The following is a 16,299-nucleotide window of genomic DNA, read 5'->3' as shown; positions in this document are numbered from 1 at the left end:
AGTAATCAGTGCAACCCACTTGCTCCATGTAGCATCAGTTGCATGATGCGTAGAAGAGACCCTTCCCTTGAACATCCAGCCTAGTACCGGCAGTCGGGGTGCTAGGAGGAGCTGCGCTTCAGTACCGACCACCTCCGAAGCAGATCGAACTCCTTCATATGCTGCCAATATCTCCTTTTCAGTTGGAGTATAGCGGGCCTCAGATCCTCTGTATCCCCGACTCCAAAACCCCAGGGGCCGACATTGAGTTTCCCCAGGTTCTTTCTGCCAGAGGCTCCAGGTGGGGCCGTTCTCCCCAGCTGCAGTGTAGAGCACATTCTTTACATCTGGCCCTGTTCGAACTGGCCCAAGGGCTACTGCATGGACTATTTCCTGCTTGATTTGTTCAAAGGTTTGTCGTTGTTCAGGGCCCCATTCAAACTCATTCTTCTTATGGGTTACTTGGTAGAGAGGGTTTACAATCAGACTGTAATTTGGGATGTGCATTCTCCAAAACCCCACAACACCTAGGAAAGTCTGTTTCTTTTTTGCTAGTTGGTGGAGACATAGCTGTTATTTTGTTGATCACATCCATTGGGATTTGACGACGTCCATCTTGCCATTTTATTCCTAAAAACTGGATCTCTCGTGCAGGTCCTTTGACTTTATTTTGTTTTATGGCAAAACCGTCCTTCAGAAGGATTTGGACTATTTTCTTCCCTTTCTCGAAAACTTCCTCTGCTGTGTCACCCCACACAATAATGTCATCGATGTACTGCAGGTGTTCAGGGGCTTCCCCCTGCTCTAGCGCAGACTGGATCAGCCCATGGCAAATGGTAGGGCTGTGTTTCCACCCCTGGGGCAGCCGATTCCAAGTATATTGGACTCCCCTCCAAGTGAAGGCAAATTGTGGCCTGCACTCTGCTGCTAGAGGGATGGAGAAAAATGCATTAGCGATATCAATTGTGGCGTACCACTTGGCTGCCTTCGATTCAAGTTCGTACTGAAGTTCCAGCATGTCCGGCACTGCAGCACTCAGTGGTGGCGTCACTTCGTTCAGGCCACGATAGTCCACTGTTAGTCTCCACTCGCCATTAGACTTTCGCACTGGCCATATGGGACTATTGAAAGGTGAATGTGTCTTGCTGATCACTCCTTGGCTCTCCAATTGACGAATTAGCTTATGGATGGGAATCAGGGAGTCTCGGTTAGTGCGATATTGCCGCCGGTGCACAGTTGTGGTAGCGATTGGCATTTGCTGTTCTTCAACCCTCAGCAACCCCACAACAGAGGGGTCCTCTGAGAGACCAGGCAAGGTAGATAATTGTTTAATGCCCTCTTTCTCTAAGGCAGCTATACCAAAAGCCCACCGGAACCCTTTTGGGTCCTTGAAATATCCTCTTCTAAGATAGTCTATGCCAAGGATACATGGAGCATCCGGGCTAGTCACAATGGGGTGCTTTTCCCACTCATTCCCAGTCAGACTCACTTCAGACTCCAATACAGTCAACTGCTGAGATCCCCCTGTCACTCCACAAATACAGATGGGCTCTGGTCCTTTATAGCTCGATGGCATTATAGTACATCGTGCACCGGTGTCTACTAAAGCCTTATACTTCTGTGCGTCTGACGTGCCAGGCCATCGAATCCACACAGTCCAATAAACTCGATTGTCCCTTTCCTCCCCCTGGCTGGAGGCAGGGCCCCCCTAATCCTGGTCAGAATCTTCTTCGTTTCTGTGTTTGAAGGACTGCCCGCTGGAAGTTGGAGCAGCAAGCTTTTCAGAGAATCCCTTTTTCCTGATTGTTTTCTTTTGCAACTCACGTACCCGTGCCTCTAGGGTCGCGGTAGATTTTCCATCCCATTTTCTCATGTCCTCTCCATGGTCTCGTAAGTAAAACCACAGAGTGGCACGGGGTGAGTACCCACCATATCGTCTTCCTTGTGTGGATGAACGCCTACCCCTGATAGCTGAGACACTGCATTGTACAGGTGCGGAGGAGAATAATCTCTCTTCAAGTTGGTGAACCTTTTCAGAAAGTTTCTCCACAGCTGAGACGCAGGCCTGTAAGGAAGAGGAGAGACTTTCTTCGTACTGCCGGAGTTGTTTAGCCGCTTCATCCACTGTGGGTTCCTCATCCTCTTTCCAGGCCATTATTGCCAATGAGCTGGCATATGATGATGGTGCACTCCGTACAAACTTCCGCCACATGGGTCGTGTACACCTGACTTCATCTGGATCTTTGGATGTTTGTCTGAGGTCTGGATCCTCATAAATCACTTCCCGTACGGCTAATTCCCTCAGGTACTGGATTCCCTTCTCCATAGTGGTCCACTTGCCTGGTAGACATAAAAGTTCTTCCTTGAAGGGATACCTTTCCCTCACAGCTGAGAGGAGACGCCTCCAGAGGCTGTGAGATTGTGCTCCATCTGCAATTGCTTTGTCAATGCCTGCGTCTCTAGCAAGGGATCCCAGTCGCTTGGCTTCCCTGCCGTCTAATTCCACACAATTGGCTCCAGTGTCCCAGCATCGGAGCAGCCAGGTGACAAGCTGCTCACCTATACAGCGACCAAAATCTTTTCGCACATCTCGTAACTCACGCTCGTTTAGGCTTTGGGTAGTTACTGTTGATTTTTCAGCATCCTCATCTTCCTCCTCCTGAATCCTTGATGGCCCAGCGTCGTCGTCGTCTCCGTTGTCTCTATACCTAGATTTGGCAGAAGACTCTCTGCGTTCTAAACGACCTGAATCTCTATACCATTTTTTCACCTTCTCTACAGGGGCAGCTTGCACTGCTACTGCTCGTTTCTCTGACCTTGTTACAGGGTCTGCCACAGAGGTTGGAATACCCTCTGCAGGGTCAACTTGCACTGCTACAGCTCGTTTCTCTGACCTTGTTACAGGGTCTGCCACACAGGTTGGAATACCCTCTGCAGGGTCAACTTGCACTGCTACAGCTCTTTTCTCTGACCCAGCCACAGGAGCTGGAGCGGCTGCAGGAGCTGGAGCAGCTGCAGGAGCCGGAGCTGGAGCGGCTGCAGGAACTGGAGTAGGAGCAGTTGCAGGAGCTGGAACTGGAGCGGCTGCAGGAACCGGAGCTGGAGCAGTTGCAGGAGCTGGAACTGGAGCAGCTGCAGGAACCGGAGCTAGAGCAGTTGCAGGAGCTAGAGCTGGAGCAGCTGCAGGAGCTGGGAATGGAGTGGCTGCAGGAGCTGGAACTGGAGCAGCTGCAGGAGCTGGGACTGGAGCGGCTGCAGGAGCTGGAACTGGAGCGTCTGCAGAGTCCACCGTAGGGGTCACAGTGGCCGTTGGATCTGTCACCGGGCTTGGAGTGGCCGCAGGGTCTGTCACTAAGTTGATAGCAGTATCAATGGCAGCTCGATAGGCATGAGCCAGGCCCCAGCATGTTACAATGATTTGTGTTACTTTGGAACTGCCAGAATCATGACACCTTTTTCTCAAGCGTTCTGCCAGTTTTTGAGGATTTTGCAGTTGGTCAGGGGTGAATTTCCAAAACACTGGGGGTGCCAACTGCTCTAGATGCCTGCCCATATCCTCCCATACTCCCTGCCACCCACAACTATACTGCCTCCGGGCATATCTCCGGATGAGCTTCCTAAGTAGTTGTTTAACTTTAAGCAGAATCTGAAGCGCATTCAGGAGGCAGAACAACAAGACTATGCTGGTCTGAGTATCCCAAGGATATTCAATATCTTGGAGAGCTATTGTAGCAAGCTCGGAGGATAAGAGGGTGGTGAAGGAGAAAGGGAGAGTAATCAAGTAAGAAAAAATATCTTCCCCTTTCCCCTCCACAGACTGACTCCCTAATGGAAAAAAACAATAGGTATAATTGCTAATAGTTTCCAAGATACAGTTTCCAAAATACAGAGTCGATGATGTTACTGAGTACAAATACCAAGTTAGAGTCATGACCAGATATCTCATCGTCTCATAAGCCATTGCTACAATACTCAGTACCATAATGATCTGAAACCAGGGCCCGGAGAGGATAAACAACATGACAGAGAGTAAATACGGAAAATAATGTACTATAATACTCAATTTGGAAAACAGGCGCAGCAGAGTTGAGATTAAAGCAATCAGCATTATGACAAGTGACTATTAAGCAGGTCTAATACTTACACCAATTTTAGTTTAACACACTCTGGTCAGATCTGCCGTTATCTCAACCTTTCGAGCCCCACGTTGGGCGCCAAAAAGACTGTCGTGGTTTAACCCGGCCGGCAGCTAAACACCACGCAGCCGTTCGCTCACCCTCCCCCCTCCCTCTCTGGGATGGGGGAGAGAAATGGAAAGTGAAGCCCGTGAGTTGAGATAAAGACAGTTTAATAAGACAGGAAAATAATCATAACAAAAATAATAATAACAATAATAATAATAATAATACAATGGTGATAATAGGAAAGTAATAATAATATGTACAAACAAGTGATGTACAATGCAATTGCTCACCACCCGCTGACCGATGCCCAGCCTAACCCCGAGCAGTCCGGCCCCCTCCCCCCGGCTAGCCACCCCTATATATTGTTTAGCATGACGTCAGATGGTATGGAATACCCCTTTGGCTAGTTTGGGTCACCTGTCCTGGGTCTGTCCCCTCCCAGCTCTTACTGCACCCCCAGCCTGCCTGTTGGCAGGGCAGAGCGAAAGGCTGAGATGTCCTTGGCTTGGTATAAGCACTGCTCTGCAACAATTAAAACATCAGGGTGTTATCAGCACTCTTCTCATCCTAAGCCAAAACACAGCATTCCACCAGCTACTAGGAAGAAAATTAATTCTGTTCTAACTGAAACCAGGACAATCTCTTTCAAAAAAATAAGGATTACTTGCACTTAAAGTTCAGGAAAGGCATAAAAATAAATAAGTTTCTTAAAACTTGAATTTGTTATTATGTCTTTTTTTTTTAATGCTTGCCTCTGTCTTGAACCACATGTATTTCAATACCCACAAGTTTGTTGGCTGAGCATAACTGTGCATAGTCAGTCTTTACAACATTACCTGTTACAGCTATCATGTTCATGACCTGTGTTTTAAGGAATAATTATGCTTATTATGCTTCTGTTATTGAGATTGCAAAAGGAAGCTGCCTATATATTTAACAGCTTACATATAAACTGTAATTGAGTCAGTTAGATACTACAAGATTCAAAACATGAAATGGTTCTGTTTAGTAAATAAAATGGAATTGCATGTATTGATTTAATTTTTAAAAAAATCACAACCAAATAAATTCATCTGTTTTGTTTTGTTTTGTTTTTGTTTTGTTTGTTTGTTTGTTTATTCTAGAATCGAATGGAAGAAAGCAAAGCACTCTTTAGAACAATTATTACATATCCATGGTTCCAGAATTCTTCAGTTATTCTGTTCTTAAATAAAAAAGATCTCTTAGAGGAGAAAATTTTGTACTCCCATCTAGTTGATTATTTCCCAGAGTATGATGGTAAGTATATTTCCACCAGAGCTCATGCTCCATTAACACTCCAGTAATGACAAATTATCCCCCAATTCTTCATTACATCCATGTTCTTCATTACATACTGTACTTAGTACACCAAATGGTTAGTTTGTAGTTGAGTGGCTTGCTGGTCATGTTTTCTTTTTAATTATATGAAAAGGAAAAATGATTAAAAATAACAATTTTTAATAATTGAAATTTTTAAAGTCACTGAAATCTTGTGGTATTTTCTAGATTTCTAGGATTTCATTTCATAACTCCATTAACTGTGGATAGGATGGCAGTACCTTTCATGTGAAATTATTGCTTCTAGATGAGTAACAGCATATTACCAATGAACCTTATTCTGTTCTTGTTCCTAAGTTGAGGTAAATGCTTGAAGTGAAGTATAAAGTTAAAAATAAATAAAAACACATCTCATTTTTACTCATAGTCTTTTTTGAGGATTTTTGTTTGTTTGTTTAATCCTGTATATTTGAATAGAAGTGTCATAAATTCTCTGGGGATGTCAGAGAAACCAGTATCACTCCTCCCACCCTTTCATTATACCATTTCTTTCTTGTTTTCTTTATTTTACTTATGTAAAATGTAATGTGCTTGTCTCAGAAAACATTACGTGAAACATAGCTGTTCCTAAGGAAATTGTACTTTTATAAAGTTCTCCTCAGGTAAAAAGTAAGGTATTTTAAGATAATTTTTAGGAGTTGGTCTCAATGATCCTTCTGGATCCCTTCCAACTCAGGGTATTCTACGATTCTATGAACTGAGTGGAGTCTTTAGTAACAGGGGAAAAATCAAATTCATATAATAAAATCTCTTTTGTCTCACCAGAGAGTGAACAGCAGATTTGAAAGCTACAAAAAAAAAAGAAAAGATTAAATTTCTCATTTTTAAAACTAAAAAGTGATAATAGGAAAAAGTTGCAGGTATTTTTCCTGTTTGAGAGGAAAGGATGTGTTCACAGTAAACAGCCTGGAGGATCAGCCAATACTTATTTATGAGTCACTCTAAGTTTTGTTTGATCATAGAATAGAATAATAGAATCATTTAGGTTGGAAAAGACCCTAAAGATCATCAAGTGCAACCATCACCTAACACTACCAACTCCACCACTAAACCATGTCCCTAAGCACCACATCCACACATCTCTTAAATACCTTCAGGGATGGTGACTCCAACACTTCCCTGGGTAGCCCATTCCAATGCCTAACCACCCTTTCCATTAAAAAAAATCTTCCTGACATCCTATCTAAACATCCCCTAATGCATCCTATCTCTTGTCACCAATACCCACCTTGCTGAAACCTCCTTTCAGGTAGTTGTAGAGAATAATGAGGTCTCCCCTCAGTCCCCTCTTCTCAAGACTAAACAACCCCAGTTCCCTCAGACGCTCCTTCTTAAGACTTGTTCTCCAGACCCTTCACCAGATTTGTTGCTCTTCTCTAAATGCAAGTTCCAGCAAATCAATATCCTTCTTGTAGTGTGGGGTCCAAAAGTGAACACAGTACTGGAGGTGTGGTCTCACCAGTGCCGAGTACAGAGGGACAATCACTTCCCTAGCCCTGCTGGCCACACTATTTCTGATACAGGCCAGGATGGCCTTCTTGGCTACCTGGGCATGCTGTTAGCTCATGTTCAGTTGGCTGTCGACCGACACCCCCAGGTCCTTTTCTGCTGGGCAAATTTCCAGCCACTCTTCCCCAAGTCATACTACTGCATGGGATTGTTATGACAATATGTTATATCCTAGTGCAGGACCCGGCCCTTACCCTTGTTGAATGTCATGCAATTGGACTTGGCCCATTGATCTAGCCTTTCCAGATCCCTCTGCAGAGCCTTGCTACCTTCAAGCAGATCAACACACTTGCCCAACTTCTTGTCATCTGCAAACTTACCGAGGATGCACTTGATCCCCTCATCCAGATCTTTAACAAAAATGTTAAATGCAACTGGCCTCAATACTGAGCCTTGGGAAACACCACTGGTGACCAGCCACCAACTAGATTTAACTCCATTCACAATGACCTTTTTGGCCCGACTATCCAGGCAGTTTTTTTACCCGGCAGACAGTACATACTTTGAAGACATGAGCATCCAAGAGAAGGCTGTAGGAGACAGCATCAGATGCCTTGAGGTCACAGAACAGATTTTACAAAACTTTAATGTAGTAGTAATTTAGGATTTATTTTATACTTTTCTGGTAAATCACAAGAATAGATTGTATGATTCTTTACAGCACTTAATCAGCATTTAAGCATCAGCCAATTTAACACAATGATTTCAACAGAATTTGCTACAGTTGAAACAGCAACATAGTTAAAGATTCAAGAATGGCAAGTTTTGCCCAAGATTTACTGCGGTGGGGGGGGGGGGGTTCTAAACTCAGTCTCACGCTTTCAAGATTCCCCCCTTTTAGTGAATCACTCACACTTCTCCCTCATCAACATTTGTCCACAGATGAGCTTTTATCCTTGAGGAGTCAGTCCTGAGAGACATCTCACCTCAGGGGTACCCTGAGAGGCATCCCGAATTGGTGGGAGATCAAGGGTCATGGCCTGCTGCGGTCCCTGGAGAGCTTGCTTGGGATCACTATAGGATTGCTAGATGATTGACTTTTAGTCAGCAATTTTCCAGGATTCATTTCTTTTTTCACTTTGACTATGATTCAACTTGTTCAACACACACACACCCCCTTAGAAAATAATTGCACCTTTCTCAATTAGTCATGTCACAGGGGCTTTGGATACATATATTCAGGGAGAGGCCTGCTTGTTCTGTGCCTGTAATGTATAAATAACAGGGGAATGAGGCAGTGTCAGGCTTCACCACACTCTGTAGATAACAGAGGAATGATGCCATGATGGTTTTTCCTTGAATCATAGATAACAAAGGAATGATTCTGCACTATATTAGATAAAGTGATTGACTCGTAGTCAAACTCAGATTCCTTATCATGTCGATCTTGTTGAAGAAAATTATTGAGATCTTTCTCAGAAGATTAGACAAACTTCCTGTTACCATATTAGCAGGTATGTATAGTACATAGTATAACTTTTTATTCTTTGATCAATTTAGAGGGAATCAAACTTGTTGCTGTCCTGGTTTCAGCTAGGATAGAGTTAATTTTACTTCTAGTAAAGTAGGGTAAGGTAAAGTAGAATTCTAGTCTGGTAGGGTTCTGTGTTTGGGATTTAGGATGAACATAATGCTGATATCACACTGATGTTTTAATTGTTGAGTTGCAAGGAAAAACAACTGTAAAAGGGTGAATCTTTGAGAAAATTGATGTTCCAATATCCAGCAGGAAGTCCCCAAGACACAGTAATGAATATTATGACCAGGATTAGAGGGGCCCTGACTCCAGCCAGGGGAAGGAACAGGACAGTCGTGTTTATTGGACTGTGTGGATTCAGTGGCCTGGCACGTCAGACCCACAAAAGTATAAGGCTTTAGTAGACACAGGCGCACAGTGTACTGTAATGCCATCAAGCTATAAAGGGCCATATTTATGTATTTATGGGGTGACAGGGGGATCCCAGCAGTTAACTGTATTGGAGTATTGGAGGCTGAAGTGAGTCTAACTGGGAATGAGTGGCAAAAGCACCCTACTGGGACTGCCGTGGAGGCTCCGTGCATCCTTGGCATAGACTCAGAAGAGGATACTTCAAGCACCCAAAAGGGTACCGGTGGGCCTTTGGCGTAGCAGCCTTGGAGATGGAGGACATTAAACAGTTGTCTTCCTTGTCTACCTTGCCTGGTCTCTTGGAGGACCCCTCTGTTGTAGAGTTGCTGAGGGTTGAAGAACAGCAGGTGCCAATCGCTAACACAACAGTGCACGGGCAGCAATATCGCACCAACCAAGACTCCCTGATTCCCATCCATAAGCTAATTCATCTACTGGAAAGCCAAGGAGTGATCAGCAAATCTCATTCACTTTTTAATAGTCCCATATGGCCAGTGGGAAAGTCTCATGGTGAGTGAAAGCTAACAGTAGACTATCGGGGCCTGAATGAGGTCACACCACTGCTGAACGCTGCAGTGCCAGACATGCTGGAACTCCAATACATACTGGAATCAAAGGCAGCCAAATGGTATGCCACAATTTATATGGCTAATGCATTTTTCTCCGTCCCTTTAGCAGCAGAGTGCAGGCCACAGTTTGTTTTCACTTGGAGGGGTGTCCAATATACTTGGAATCAACTACCCCAGGAGTGGAAACACAGCCCTACCATTTGCCATGGACTGATCCAGTCTGCGCTGGAACAGGGGGAAGCTCCTGAACACCTGCAGTACATCGATGACATTATTGTGTGGGGTGACACAGCAGAGGAAGTTTTCGAGAAAGGGAAGAAAATAGTCCAAATCCTTCTGAAGGACGGTTTTGCCATAAAACAAAATAAAGTCAAAGGACCTGCACGAGAGATCCAGTTTTTAGAAATAAAATGGCAAGATGGACGTCGTCAAATTCCAATGGATGTGATCAACAAAATAACAGCTATGTCTCCACCAACTAGCAAAAAAGAAGCACAGACTTTCCTAGGTGTCGTGGGGTTTTGGAGAATGCACATCCCAAATTACAGTCTGATTGTAAACCCTCTCTACCAAGTAACCCATAAGAAGAATGATTTTGAATGGGGCCCTGAGCAATGACAAGCCTTTGAACAAATTAAACAGGAGACAGTTCATGCAGTAGCCCTTGGGCCAGTCCGAACAGGACCAGATGTAAAGAATGTGCTCTACACTGCAGCTGGGGAGAATGGCCCCACCTGGAACCTCTGGCAGAAAGAACCTGGGGAAACTCGAGGTCGACCTCTGGGGTTTTGGAGTCGGGGATACAGAGGATCTGAGGCCCGCTATACTCCAACTGAAAAGGAGATATTGGCAGCATATGAAGTAGTTTGATCTGCTTTGGAAGTGGTTGGAACTGAAGCACAGCTCTTCCTGGCACCCCAACTGCTGGTACTGGGCTGGGTGTTAAAACGAAGGACCCCCTTTACACACCATGCAACTGATGCTACATGGAGCAAGTGGGTTGCACTGATTACTCAGCGGGCTCAAATAGAAACTCTAGTCACCCAGGAATCCTGGAAGTAGTTGTGGACTGGCCAGAAGGCAAATATTTGGGGATATCGCCAGAGGAGGAGGTGGCCTGTGCTGAAGAAGCCGCAATGTATAACAAGCTACCAGAAAATGAGAAGCAATGTGCCCTGTTCCAGGATTCTGATGGGTCCTGTTGTATTGCGGGAAAGCATCAGTTGGCTGGAAACATCCTGTGCCCCATGCCACTGCCCAGAACACTATCTTGGGCCTTGAAAAGCAAGTCCTATGGCAACATGCCCCCCCTAAAATCACTGTCAGACAATGGGACTCACTTCCGAAACAACCTCATAGACACTTGGGCCGAAAAGCATGATTTTGAGTGGGTATATCATATCCCCTATCATGCACCAGCCTCCGGGAAAGTTGAACGATATAATGAATTGTTAAGGACTACACTGAAGGCAATGGGTGCTGGGACATTCAAACACTGGGATACACATTTGGCAAAGGCCACCTGGTTAGTCAACACTAGGGGATCTGCCAGCCGAACTGGACCTCCGCAGTCAAACCTGGTACATCCTGTAGAAGGGGACAAAGTCCCTGTAGTGCATGTAAGAAACATGCTGGGGAAGACAGTCTGGGCTATTCCTGCCTCAGGAAAAGGCATCCCATTCGTGGGATTGCTTTTGCTCAGGACCTGGGTGCACTTGGTGGGTAATGCAAAAGGATGGGGAGGTCCGGTGTGTACCTCAAGGGGGTTTAATACTGAGTGAGAATAGCTCATGAGTTGAATTGCATCGTGTTAATTATTATATAATACTGTATGTCATCACCATTGTGATTGCTATATGATAATGTCCCATTAATGGTATCACAGTAACTGTCCGGCAAACAACAATGAATGAATGTTAATAGAACTGGACAAGCACAGAGGTATGATGGAATGAGAACAGGCTTCAACGTGTGACGATCCAACATCACACACCATCTCTTCTGCCCTGAAATACTGCTGGGACAGATGGAGCTCAAAGTCAGTCACAGACTAAATTTAGTGGACATTTTATATACATCTATGAAGGTGGTGATTAATTAGAATGTATTGGAAAGTGTGTAACCTGAGCATGACATAAATGGTTTGGAATAAGGGGTAGATATTTTCCTAGTTTCAGCTAGGATAAAAGTAATTTTCCCCCTAGTAGCTGGTAGGGTGCCATGTTTGGGATTTAGGATGAGAATAATGTTGATAACAAACTGATGTTTTAATTGTTGCAGAGCAGCGCTTACACTAAGCCGAGGACTTTTCAGCTTCTCACACTGTCCTGCAAACAGGCAGGCTGGGTGTGCATCAGGAGCTGGGAGGGGACAGACCCAGGACAGCTGACCCAAACTGGCCAAAGGGGTATTCCATGCCATCTGACGTCATGCTGAACAATTAATATGAGGGGGTGGCAGGGGTGGGGGAACCAGCTGCTCGGGGATAGGCTGTGCATCGGTTAGTCAAGCAGGATTTGCATTTCATAAAAGCATGCTGATTGAGTCTGATCACCTGGTTATGCTGTGTGTGCCAGTAGATGGCATTCAAGATGATCTGCTCCATGACCTTCCCTGGCACCGAAGTCAGACTGACAGGCCTGTAATTCCCCAGATCCTCCTTCCTGCCCTTCTTGTAGATGGGCGTCGCATTCACCAACCTCCATTCAACTGGGACCTCCCTGGACAGCCAGGACTGCTGATAAATTATTGAGAGTGGCTTGTTGAGCACTTTGGCTAGCTCCTTCAGCACCCTTTGATGTACCCCATAGATCTGTGTGTGTCTAAGTGGTGTAGTAGGTCACTAACCATTTCCCCCTGGATTATAAGGGCTTCATTCTTCTCCCCGTCTCTGTCTTCCAGCTCAGTGGGCTGGGTACCCGAAGAATAATTGGTCTTACTAAGGCAGAGGCAAAGAAGGCATTAAGCACCTCAGCCTTTTCCTCATCCCTTGTCTCTCTGTTTCCCCCCACAGCCAATAAAGGATGGAGATTCTCCTTAGTCCTCCTTTTGTTACTAATGTATTTATAGAAGTATTTTTTATTGTCTTTGATGGCAGCAGACGGATTAATTTCCAGTTGAGCTTTGGGTTTTCTAATTTTCTCCCTGAGTAGCCCCACAACACTTCTGTAGTCCTCCTGAGTAGCCTGCCCCTTCTTCCAAAGGTCATAAATTCTCCTGAGTTCTTTCCTGAGCTCCAGACAAAGATATCTCTTCACCCAGGCCAGTCTTCTCCCCTACCAGCTCATCTTTCGGCACATTTCAATGGCCTGCTCCTGTGCCTTTAAGATTACCTTCTTAAAGAGTGTCCAGTCTTCCTACCAACCCAGTCATAGAATGGTTTGGGTTGGAATGGACCTTAAAGATCATCTAGTTCCAACCCCCCTGCCATGGGCAGCGATACTTTCCACAGGACCAGGTTGCTCAAAGCCCCATCAAGCCTGGCCTTAAACACTTCCAGAAATGGGGCATCCACAACTTCTCTGGGTAACTTCCAGTGCCTCGTCACCCTCATCATGAAGAATTTCTTCCTAATAACTAATCTAAACATACCCTATTTAGTTTAAAACCATGACCCCTTGTCTTATCAGCACACTCCCTGATAAAGAGTCTCTCCCCATCTTTCATGTAGGCCCCCTTGAAGTATTGGGTTTCGCTATAAGGTTTCCCTGGAGCCTCCTCTTCTCCAGGATTCTCTTCCTCAGCCTATCTTCATAGGGGAGGTGCCCTAGCCCCCGATCATCTCTGTGGCTTTCCTTGACCTGCTCTAACAGGTGCATGCCTTTGTTATGCTGGGGGCCCCAGAGCTGGAAACAGTACTCCAGGTAGAGTCTTATGAGAGCAGAGTAGAGGGGGAGAATCACCTCACACTTCTTTTGATGCAGACCAGGATATGATTGGCTTTCTGGTCTGTAAGCACACGTTCAGTTTTTCATCCACCAGTAAACCCCATGTCCTTCTCCTCAGGGCTGCTCTCAATCCACTCATTGCCCAGCCTAAGGATTGCCCCAACCCAGGTGCAGGACCTTGCACTTGGCCTCGTTAAAATTCATGAGGTTCACACAGGCCCACCTCTCAAGCCTGTCAAGGTCCCTCTGGATGGCATCCCTTCCCTCCAGCATGTCAACTGCACCACTTTGCTTGGTGTCATCTGCAAGTAGTACAGAAAAGAACTATTTAGAAGAGAATTGAAAATATTCTTGTCCTTTTGAGTTTATTTCATGTGACAGATGCCCTAGATGACGTCCAGCAGGTTAATCTTCACTTTTCTAGATTGACTCTTGTGTAAAGTAGAACATGTAGTTTGGTTACACAGACTTTGTGTTCTTCTGAGAATTACAGCCTTAATATAGATTTAATAAGATCATTATCTTATGCAATTTAGATAACTGATTTGTTAGAACAGTAACATTTTGCAGTTGACCAGCTTCAACTAGAGAGCATATGTTTTTTATCACTAATTAAATGAAATTCTATTGGAGTGTTAGGATATAACTTGTTTATGCTTTTTAAAAATACAGTTTAAATACAGTAGGTATAGAATGAAAATTGAACAATTCTATTAATTTTATAATGATTTATTAGTATAATGTAACTAATATTTCTGTTGTTCATTTTGTGTGAGATCATCCAATTCATCTCTCCATTTTAAAAATTATTTTATGGAAGAAAGGATAGTAAGCAGGAAAAAAAACCAGCTCTTGCATGATCAACTTCTGGAATTTCATTCCATTTTTATTTTTAATGGTTCCTACTGGAAAAAAAAAATACTATATAATAGTATTTATTAGTAAAAATGTTCCCTTCTCTTATGTGAGGATCACAGACTGAATCTTTCTTCTGTTTTCTGCTCCTAAGGTTCCTTCTTAAAGAAGCTCCAATTTTGAACTGACTGTAAGAAAACTGACTTTCTTTTCTTAATTTTTAGGACCGCAACGGGATGCACAAGCAGCACGAGAGTTCATCTTGAAGATGTTTGTAGACCTGAATCCAGACAGTGACAAAATTATCTACTCCCACTTCACATGTGCTACAGACACAGAGAATATACGCTTCGTCTTTGCTGCTGTCAAGGATACTATCCTACAGTTAAACCTGAAGGAGTACAACCTGGTTTAACTGTGCCAGGGAGGCCCTGCAAAATCACCTTTACGTGACTGAAGATACAGAAGAGGGACTGTATTATCTGTGAAAACAATTTGCATAATACTAATTTATTGCTGAAGTTATATTCACTCTGAATATCCACAGAGTTTGTAGTTAATATTATGTTTTTGTTTAAACTATATGGAGAAAAAACAAAAGATGCTGAACTACATTCACAGCACATTTCCTTATCTTTTAGGCAAAGCCTCATGACTCAATGCGTTTTAAATTCTCAGTCATACTCGCACAAAGGATAAGGTTTTTTTTGATACTGAAGCAGTCAATCTGGTTTCCTCTTTCCCTGACCGTTTCTCTCTCCTTCCTTCCCTTCCCGCTTTATGTTTCTAAAGGTATAATGGCCTTTTTTCCCAGTTGCATTTCTTGGTAAAATATTTTCTATTGAGTGATTTGGTCAGGAAAAATGTTATCATCAATATTTAAAATATCAGTTATTCTAATTTTACAAAATGAAGGATCAAAAGTATTGGTAGTATGATTTTTAAATTCTTGACATGGGTGTTTTCATTCTGTCTTTACTTCTGAGGCTAGAATATTGGGACTGCAAAATAGAAATACAGATGTGTATGGATGTAAAATTTAACAATGCTTTCACAGTTCAGAAAGATTCACAGAAGACAGTAATGAAATACCTAACACAAACCTAGGATGTACATGGAATATCACAGAATCTTTTTAATTGACATGTGCCATTTTTTTCTCTTTTCTTTATTCACAGATGTCAAACAGAAATGTCACGAACACTACATTTTTCCCAGTAGCTACAGACTGAAACAGTGTGGGTTGTGTTTTTTTCAGTTGTGTGGGTTTTTTTCTTAAGTTAGAGCTTTTTTAAATTTGTTTTTCCACATTAGATTTTTTTATATATATATATATAAAATTAATCTTGCCAAATCTGTCTTTTTATAAAACTGATATTTTGAAATATAAGATATTGAATGAAATACCAAAGTGATGGATTGGGAACTGACCTGATTGAGTCAACTGCCAAATGATAAACAAACAGTTTCAGTTCCTACAATCCCATTTTAGAAAGTGTTCCATTTTCTATTGCCAAAAACAACAGTGTGAATGAATATGATAATAGATACATGTGTATAAAAAACAGTTTAACTCCTTATGTCAGAGTTGACATGAGACTGCATACAACGTGTTCTGTAAGGCATCTTTAGTTTTACAACATGAAATGCTTGTTCACTGGTTGCTTGTTCACTGAATCACAGACATTTGATAGGCTTAATATAAAAGCCTTGATATTCTTTAGAAAGAGCTATGAATATAAATGAAACATTGAGAAAATCACTCTAGAAATTTAAACGTGCCATTTTTTAACAACAAAAATGCAGCACTCATTGATGAGTCTTTATTCTACAGCTTAAGTTGAAAGAAGGTGTTTTTTGACCAGGTGCATTATTGCTGGCAAGCTACAGAGGACTCAGATATGTAATTGGATTGTCTGCAATGCCAAGTAGCACTAGAGTGCACTTAACACAGAAATTGCTGCCTCTCAGCAGTGTAGGGGAAGTGGAAAAAAGAATGGCTTATTAGTTGAGTAACAAAGTTAACAATAAAGACTAATGAATTGTTTTTCATCCTTAACCCTCCCAGC

At 43.3% G+C, this 16,299-nt stretch overlaps 1 protein-coding gene across 2 annotated transcripts in view; it reads left to right on the top strand.

Moving 5' to 3' along the window:
- LOC116501389 (guanine nucleotide-binding protein G(q) subunit alpha-like) overlaps positions 1-15,511 on the top strand; it is a 136,927-nt gene extending 121,416 nt beyond the window's left edge. For both annotated transcript variants that reach the window (XM_032206914.1, XM_032206913.1), the window contains 2 exons: positions 5,288-5,441; positions 14,455-15,511. In XM_032206914.1, the coding sequence (XP_032062805.1) occupies positions 5,288-5,441; positions 14,455-14,645 (345 nt within the window). In that variant the 3' untranslated portion in view covers positions 14,646-15,511. The remainder of the gene's footprint in view (positions 1-5,287; positions 5,442-14,454) is intronic.
- The last annotated feature ends 788 nt before the right edge of the window (positions 15,512-16,299 follow it).

The sequence above is a fragment of the Aythya fuligula genome, chromosome W (assembly GCF_009819795.1).
Source record: "Aythya fuligula isolate bAytFul2 chromosome W, bAytFul2.pri, whole genome shotgun sequence".
In the NCBI taxonomy this organism is placed as follows: Eukaryota; Metazoa; Chordata; class Aves; order Anseriformes; family Anatidae; genus Aythya; species Aythya fuligula.
Note: the sequence above shows the minus strand (reverse complement) of the source record. Positions and strands in the feature narration are given on the sequence as shown.